The following is a 9421-nucleotide window of genomic DNA, read 5'->3' as shown; positions in this document are numbered from 1 at the left end:
AGACTCACATATCTTCTTACCATAAAATTTTCAAAATTTTTGGTTCAGCCAAATAGTACAGTTTATTCTTTAAAGTTTCCCTTGTTTCATTGTCTGACAGTTCCGACCACTCTTCACTAAAAATGAATTATCTAATTGTACAGAATTCGGATGATGTTTCCGTTTATTCCTTTGAAAAAGACTCATTATGGATTCTAAGAATATAAATTATAACCCATAATTATTTTTCTTCAATTTTTTATGATTTTCCAAAATCAGAACAGGGGAACCTGAAATCATTCTGACATGGTCTCACAAAATTTATTATATCTCATAATTTACAATTTTATTACTTGCACCGCTTCTTCTGTGAGAACTTAGACTTAATAAGCTTTAATTTCATATTTTATTCACCCTCTAATTCAAATTCCACAATTTTTGTTGATTTTTCAAAGTTATACCACTGCTGCTGTCCAAATCTGTTTTAGTGTAAAATGTTGATTTCATTTTTGCCCCAAATTTCACAGTTCATACAATTCAATCCTTGATCAATTAACCCCTCAATTAAGTTATATTTTCTCAATTTACCTAGACATTATAATTATTTCACAACTATTGAAATTCAGAATTTCCACATAAAACTCTAACTTCAAACTCTTTTACTATTAGGTCCCAAACATTCACTTTCTATTCAATTCTTTCAATAAAATCAGCATATGAACAATTTAAAGCTCTAATTCCATGCTAAATCATCATATACTTCCAGCATGTATTCATAGCAACTTTAAGCTTCTTTCATAGAATCAAAAAAATAATGAATACCATAAGTGGGCCTAGTTGTAAAAGTCACAAAAACACAAAATTTTCAAGAAATAATCAAGAATTGAACTTACCTGCAGTAAAAATAGGAAGAACCAGCTTAAGGAAACCCTTCTATGGTGTTTTAGCTGATGAGAATGCAGAAAAATGAAGAGAAATCTAGATAATTCCACTTTGGTCCTAACTTTATTAAGTAAATTTTGCATTATTTCAATTTTGCCCTTAATTCTCCTGACTTTGTTGCTGATTTCAGGCCTTTGCCGTCCAGCCCAAATAGACCTTGGATCTATTTTCCTTTTAAGCCCTCTTCCTTTTATCATTTAAGCTATGTAATCATTTCCCAAAGTTTTACATTTGTTACAGTTTAGTCCTTTTTGTTCAATTAATTATCGAAACTTTAAAATTTCTTAACGAAACTTTAATACTAACTTTTTAACACTCCATAAATATTTATAAAAATATTTATGGCTCGGTTTAAAATCCCTGAGGTCTTGATACCTTATTTTCGATTCTAATTATTTTAATATTTATTTCTAGTGCACTATTCACTATTTCAAAAATTTTCGTAACTTCACATTTAACTTATACTCACTAAATTAATAATATTTTCTACCCATTTTTCGAATTTAGTGATCTCAAATCACCGTTCCGACACCTCTGAAAATTCAGGCCATTACATTTTTCCTCGTCGGATTTGTGGTCCCAAAACCACTATTCCGACTAGATTCAAAATCGGGCTGTTACATTAGCATAGCCTTGACAGGTCCAAGAAAATATTGATATATTCATGACTGTAAAAGATAAAAACATGAACTAACCTTTACTACTGAGAATTTCCAGTTTTAACCGACGAATTCCCAACTGAAGTTGTTGCCACCTTCCCAACATTTGTGTTTAATTGACATTAATTAATTCGACCATTGAATTCACTGATTCAGATAATGGGACTTTGGAAGTGTCGTTTATTTTAAACTGCTCTCCATGAATTTAGCATTCAAAATGTTTTAGTAGCAATACTTAAAGATTACCAAACTCCCCAATGAAATCTCAAAAAAAAAATTAAGCAAAACATAAAACTTACAAGAGAAACTCCTTTAACCAATGCCAAACATCAATCTCATAGAACTTAAGTAAGCATATGATCAAGCATATTACCGATGGATATCTTAGATTAAAAATTGAGTCTAAAAATAGGAATTATAGAGAAGATATACAAAGTGTACTTGCAAGAGTGACAAGTCCTATAATTTTAGGGAAAAGGGAAGCAATTTAAGGTCAACCCCTTTATTGACAAGGTTTCTTAGTATGATTATAATCTTGTAACATGGGCAAAAAAATCTAGAAAAATTATCTTTAGAAAAAAACCCCAATTTTTTAAAGAAAAAAAATCAAATAATAGATCTTGAAAAAGTAAATATAAATGAATCTATAAAAATATAAAATTTGCCTATGGTAGAGTGGGTGAAGCCCTCATGAGAATGTCGATGATAGGGCTATGCCAAAGGACAACTTTTTTTTTAAATTGACCTAAAATTTTTTATTAATTACAAAAATGGCCCATTTAAAAATTTGTGCACAAAAATAACTCATTTGCTAAAGTAAACTTTAGTGTTGTCGTTGCCATTAGTTGTGCCAATAAAAATATACATATATGTCATGCCAAAATACTTGTATTTTTAGGAAAAATAAAAAAAAATATATATTTTAATAGGTGCTATTGTTGTCATTGGCGGCACCTACATTTTTATTTAAAAAAGCATGTCAGACATATTTTTGGTGCTGCCGTTGTCATTGGCAACACTAGTGTTTTGTTGTCGGCCTTGATATTGTTGGCACTAGTGTGTTTTTTTAAAAAGGTTTTTTTTATGGATGTTGCCGGCCTCTATGGCGGCATCGAAGAAATTTTTAAAAAATTGTCACTCATTCTCTAAAACGAAGACCTAGATCTGGTGCAGCAAAAAAAACAAACTGGTACCTTCATCATTGGGCAAAGAAACATTAGGAAAAAGAAGGAAAAATTTGATTTGTACCCGGCTAAAATTGAAAAATCAATGGTGAGAAAGAAAACTAGAAAACTTTTGAGAAAAGTAAAAAATTATGGGGGAGATTGAAAAAAATTGAAATAATAAAGAAAACGGTTAAAAAAGCTAGATTAATTAGCATTTATCAACCTAATTTTTTTTTCTTTTAGGAAATAATGAATTAATTAATGAGTTAACAACACATCAAATACAAAAGATATTTTTTTATGGAAAATAAACAATTTAGCATGTAAATATAATAAATGATAATAAAACCAAGAAAGTAAAAAAAAAAAAAAAAAAGCTTGGGGAAATAAAACGTTCCCTCAAAAACCAATGAAAATCCAGCCAAAAACCGGGAATGGGGAACTCTCTAATACCTTCCTATTTGCTTTATTGTTTTCATATGTCTGGGGAGAAGAAAGGTTTTGATAAGTTTTCTTCTTATTTTAATTTTCAGTTTTCAATGCGTTTTTTCTTTTCTAATGAAAGTCATTCATTATCGTTTAGAAAAAAAAAATTGAAGATAAATTTGTCGCCGCTGTGAACTTTCTATCATGAAAGGCTTTCTCCATTCGGATTAACCACCAAAACAATATTTCTTTCTCCTTCCATCTTTCCCTCATTCTAAATTTTCTTTTCTCACCATTTTTTAATTCATTTTATCTTTTAACGGAAGTAATTCATTACCAGCAAAAAATCTTCGCCACCAACGTGGACTCTCCACTGTCAAAGGCTTGTTCATATTAACCGCCAAAACAATCACTTCTTTCTTCTTCTATATTTCTCTAATTCTATATTCAAATTTCTCACTATTGGAACTTTTATTTTTAGCCAAGTATATATCAAATTTTTTTTTGTTTTAGAGAGTGGATAACAGAAATTATTTTTAAAAAAGCACATCGGTGCCGCCACTGTCAAGGTCGATAACAAAACACCAGTGCCGCTAATGGCAACGACAACAAAAAAAAAAACTTGACATGCTTTTTTTAATAAAAATATTGGTGCCACCAATGAAACAACGACACCAATTAAAATATAATTCTTTTCTCTTTTTTTTTTATTTTTTTCTTAGAATATAAAGTATTTTGACGTGACATGTACCGTATTTTTATCGGTGCCGCCAATAACAACGATGATACAAAAGGAAATTATTATTTTTTAAACTGACCAATGATTGGGTACTCATTAAGGGTAGTATTGCCAATGACAACTACAGTACCGAGATTTACTATGGCAAACATATAAGTTACGTACATAATTTTTAAAGTAAATCATTTTCATAATTAATAAAAGATTTTGAGTCAATTAAAAAAAAAAGCCCCGAAGGACCGAGGAGAAGAAAAAGTAATTATTTTCATAGCAATTGGCTTTCATTTTTTTTTTTAGGGAAGCAATTTTGCATTCAACAAGAAACTTTAGAAAAAATTGTTCTAAAAACATTTTAGTTCAAACAAACAAACAATTTTATTTTACGAATATTTATGTACAAGCAATTAATGTACCTACTAATCATCAAAGAGCTAAAAGAACTGAAACAATCTTTGGAAAAAGGATCAACCGAATTTAGCATACAAAGAGATAAAAAGAAGAGAAAATCACTGGTTTAACAGATGATACTCTGATTTTTCTGCATCTGATGATTCCATCTACGATTCGGTCAACGCTTGCCCAATAAGCCTTCCTCCATTTCTCATTCACCAAATAAACAACCCCGAAAAGTCCCCAGAAACCAACTACTTAGCCTGCAAATGCCAGTGCGAGCACCATTTTCCACTCCCCACATTGTTCTTCGCTATGCTCAGACTCAGATGATTCTGGCGTTGGGAAATCTTCGCTGTCGCAGTGGATACCATCAGGAGCTCCACACAAGAATTTGTTGCCAATGTATGCTAACCCATCTCTGCTCAACGTATCAAAGTGTGGGCTCGTCGGGATTTCGCCACTCAGATTGTTGTGTGCCAAGTTTAAAGTTGAGAGTGGATCCAACAAAGCCAATGATACGGGGATCTCTCCGCTTAGATTGTTGTAACTGAGGTCGAGAGATTCCAAAAGACTCATGTTTCCAATGGCGGTTGGGATGTTACCAGAGAGACGATTATGGGAGAGATTGAGTGCATAAAGCCCTTGCAGATGGCCTAATTCCGATGGAAGATTTCCAGTAAGATTGTTGCATGAAAGATCCAGTCCATTATTATACGTTCGAACCACATCAAATTGCATTGACAGTCCCTTGGCGACCAGGTTCACTTGAACACCAATGTACAGTTGTGAGATGATAAACCCAAGAAGATTTCCATCCTTTGGCCTGTTTATGATTGTCTTTAAACCAGATAGCTTTTCAGGGATTGGACCAGACAGTTGATTATTAGATAAGCCAATGAATTGCATATTTTCTAATGCATTTATCTCTTCCGGGATTGAACCATTGAAGGAGTTGAATTCCAACAAAAGAATTCGGAGGTCCTTGAGGTCTCCAATGAATTCAGGGATCTTTCCACTGAATTTGTTGTTTCCCATATCGATAACCGATATTCTCTCAAGTCTACGAACAACAGAAGGGAATGGACCATCAAAATGATTGCCACTAACATTTAAAAATCTCAATCTTTTGGCACCTTGCAGTTCCTCTGGAATACCATCGGTAAGATTGTTCGAGCCAAGGTTTAGATATACTAAAGGACTGCAATTCCCGAAGCTGGTCGGAATGGTTCCGAACAAGTTGTTGTTGGAAAGATCTAGCAGCATAAGCTCACAGTTTTCTTGACATAAAGAGAATGGGATCCGACCAGAAAGTTTATTATCAGAGAGTGCCAAGTACCTAATGTTGCCTAGTCCAACCTCTGCAGGAACGTTGCCTGTGAAATTATTAGCTGATAAATCCAAAGCTCGAATATTCTCGAGCTGCTGAGGGATCAATCCTTGAAGCAGATTGTTTCTTAATTTAAGTGTTGTCTGCATGAAAAATGACTTTAGCTTAATACTAGGTGGGATGACACCTTGGAGCCTGTTGACAGAGAGATCTAAGTAGCCTAAATTGGGAAGATTGAACAGCCAAGAAGGAATTGTCCCTGATAGGCTGTTATTGGACAAACTTAAATATACTAGTTTGGTCAGGTTTGATATAAAATCTGGGATTTTGCCTCCTATATTACATGAATCAAGGGACAAGATTTGTGGCTGAAACCTTGGTGGAAATGGTTGTTGGTCTACTTTCACAGTTAGCCCACTAAATCCCAGAACTAACAGATATGGAGTTGAGTTTCTGAAAAAAGATGACAATGAAGGGATTGATCCATTCATCTTGTTGGAACTAACCTCAAGGTGGCTGAGATCATTGAGCTGGCCTATGCAATTTGGAATGTTTCCGGTGAAAGAGTTGCCTGCTAACAATAGACACCAGAGAGAGGAGATACTACAAATTGTGTCCGGGATCAATCCATGAAAAGAGTTCTGAAGCAAAGATAGAACTTGCAGGCTTTTTAGATTGGATATTGATGGTGAAATCTCACCACTTATGTTGTTCATATCTAGACGCAACATTTCCAACCTTGAAAGGTTCATCATGGAGGCAGGTATCCGTCCTTGAATCAAACTGTTGTATGCTATGAAATCAACTAATGAGGTGATGTTGGCGATGGAGGATGGGATGGATCCAATGACATGAGTAGATGATATGTCGATTGATTCTAATCGAGGCCAGGGGACGGAAAACATTGAATGGAGATCAACCATAACATCGACGTTGTTTCCCACATGAAGTGTCTTTACTTGAGGAAGGTAAGGGATATGATCTTGTAGGTACGATCTGGTGAGGTCTAGGACTGAGAAAGAGGTGAGATTGGCCAACTTACTCGGGATTTTCGATGCCAAGAAGTTGTAGTCCATGTACAATTCAGATAATTTAGTGAGGTTGAGAAGTTGTTCAACTGGAACCTCCCCAGAAATCCTACAATTAGACAGCTCAAGCAACCTCAGCTTGGAAAGAGTCGATACCGATTTTGCCCACAGGTTTGATCGAGATGCTTTGGATAAATCCACACCACTCAGTTTTAGTTTTCTGAGATTATTCAACCTTTGCAACCAACTCAAATTCGGTGCATGCAAGTTGCCTCTTTTCATGTATGTGTATGAAACCTTCATGAATTGTCGGGGTAGATGACAAGGTAGTGTAAATTGATGAGTAGTCGTCAATGCTTGAAGAACACGAAAGATCAAGTTCCATCAGGAAAGTAAGGTTGGAAAACTGGGTTGTAATGGAACCATTGAACATAACATTCGATAGATTGAGATACGTGAGTCCGGTGAGATTTGAGAATCCTAAAGGAACCTTTGAGAAACTGAAGTTGTTGAAACTGAGGTCAAGGTATCTGAGATGAGTAAGGGAGAACAAAGAAGGGGGGATGGATCCAGTAAGAGCAGTAGATGGGACATCAGACGTTGAAACAAGTTGGGAATTCATGTCCAGAATAAGGTTGTCTGGTTTGGGATTTCGAAGGTCAATGGCTGTCACATGAAACGAGTCCGAACAGTTGATTCCATACCAGCTGCAGCAGTTTTGGCCTTTCCATGAAGATAAACGATTTGAAGGGTCTGCCATGTTTGATTTGAAGCTCATCAATGCTTCTCTTTCTTGTTCATGACAAGAAGCATTTATAACAAGTAGTTTGGAAGAAATAAACAGTAGGAAAATAAAGGTGGTCATGATGATGATGATGATGAGTTTTTTGCATTAAAACAAAGTAATTTATTGGATTTGATCCGTTAAGAGATCCAATAGTTGTTATAGGAGCAGTAATTGAAGTTGCAGAGAAAACCCTGTCGAATTGTTATTTTCAAAGTTTTGATTGATAGGGGGAAGTGAGTGGTGTAACATTATACAGGTAACTTGTTTCTGATCAAGTCCTGTATCTAAAGAAAATTTCATAGGAAATTTAAAGCTCTGTGATAGTGATAGCGATAGTGTTGATACCTAAAGACAATTTCGTAGGAAATTTCGAGTTGGAATGAAGTCCCATCCCACCTCGACTCTTAAAAACAAAAAAATTGTCTCAAATGCCACAGAGATTCCACTCCACACGAATTTAATTAATTATTTTATTTTTTAATTTGACTCAAATAAAATTTATTTATTTTTATTTTGAGCCAAGTATAATTTTTATTTTGAGTTTAAACTTAAACCTTAAAATATTTATTTATTGAAAGTAAAAACTAAATATATATTATGATATTTTTGTAAATATCTTGAAACAAGTGAGTCAATTTATCTCAAATTCGACCTCGAACTGATTCGACTATTTTTCAAAGTTCATCCAACTTAAAGGTTCCACGGCCAAGTTGAGGTTCAATTCCAAAAAAATTTCAAGTCCAAGCTCGTTTTCAAGTTGGTCTACCCTATTCGAAAAGCTTGTTTCACTGTTTAAAAATTAAAAAAATATTTATATTGATGTTTTATATATTTTATAATTAAATTTAAATTTTAAAAGTATTTTTCTATCATTTAAATTGAATTCAAGTCAAGCCGGTTTGAAGTCCAAAAATCTTTGTCCAAACCTGGCCCAAGTCGAGTCGAGTCTATCTGACCAGGCAGGCTTCTCCAACCCTTGAACAGGTCTAATCGTACTTGTCCCTAAACTAATTTAAAAAAATAATCCTAATGGATCGAGTCGAATCCTTTTGATTTAAAAAAATCTCAAGTCCAAGCTCGTTTCCTTCCATACGACCCCTTCTTATATTAGGAGATAGAATTGCATTGAAATCCCCGATTGCTAGCTAGAGAATATTACTAGATGGAATGACATTTCTCAAACCTTCCCATAGATTCTTCCTTTTAAGTCTATTTGGGCTGCCATGGACCAAAGATATAAGAATCAACTGATTAACATTAGCACCAATAGCACGAATTAAAATAAATTGAGGATGATTAGAAATAATCTCTACATGAACCGATTTTTTCCAACCAACCCAAATATTACCAGAAAATCCAATCGCCTCCACAGGATGAGAAAATTAGAACCCCATTTTTGCAATGACTCTATCTGCCTTGCCATCACTGACCTTTGTCTCTAGTAAATTGATGATGTCTAGATTATATTCTAAATTATTTTCATGAAAAATCCTTGGAAACTTGACATTAGCAAGCCCTGATAGCCCCAAGAAAAGATTGATAAATTCATGATTATAAAAGATAAAAACATGAACCAACCTTTACTGTTGAGAATTCCCAGTTTTAACCGACGAATTCCCAACTGAAGTTGTTGCCACCTTCCCAACATCTATGTTTAATTGAGCACTAATTAATTCGACCATTGAATTTACTAATTCAGATAATGGGACTTTGGAAGTGTCATTTATTTTAAACTGCTCTCCATGAATTTAGCATTCAAAATATTTTAGTAGCAATACTTAAAGATTATCAAACTCCGCAATGAAATCTTAAAAAACATTTTAAGCAAACCATAAAACTTACAAGAGAAACTCCTTTAACCAATGCCAAACATCAACTCAAAGAACTTGAGTCAGCATGTGATCAAGCATATTACTTATGGATATCTTAAATTAAAAATTGAGTCTAAAAATAGGAATTGTAGAGAAGATATACA

At 33.9% G+C, this 9421-nt stretch overlaps 1 protein-coding gene across 1 annotated transcript; it reads right to left on the bottom strand.

The window, feature by feature from the left end:
• Positions 1-4559: 4559 nt before the first annotated feature.
• On the bottom strand, positions 4560-7419 carry LOC105797103 (probable LRR receptor-like serine/threonine-protein kinase At4g36180). The gene is made up of 2 exons (XM_052628827.1): positions 6957-7419; positions 4560-6844 (listed from the first exon to the last, which is right to left on the bottom strand). Exons 1-2 carry the CDS (start codon positions 7417-7419, stop codon positions 4560-4562), a joined length of 2748 nt encoding a protein of 915 aa, XP_052484787.1.
• Positions 7420-9421: the final 2002 nt, after the last annotated feature.

This window comes from Gossypium raimondii, chromosome 3 (genome assembly GCF_025698545.1).
Source record: "Gossypium raimondii isolate GPD5lz chromosome 3, ASM2569854v1, whole genome shotgun sequence".
Classification (NCBI taxonomy): Eukaryota; Viridiplantae; Streptophyta; class Magnoliopsida; order Malvales; family Malvaceae; genus Gossypium; species Gossypium raimondii.
The sequence above is the reverse complement of the archived record's forward strand: the minus strand, read 5'-3'. Positions and strand labels throughout refer to the sequence as shown.

Excerpts from the sequence above, each read along its gene's own strand:
- LOC105797103 (XM_052628827.1), bottom strand. The coding sequence starts at position 7,419 with ATGGCAGACCCTTCAAATCGTTTATCTTCATGGAAAGGCCAAAACTGC. Across the intron at positions 6,845-6,956 it reads TACCCCGACAATTCATGAAG|CATCTCGATCAAACCTGTGG; the intron begins GTTTCATACACA and ends ATTTATCCAAAG.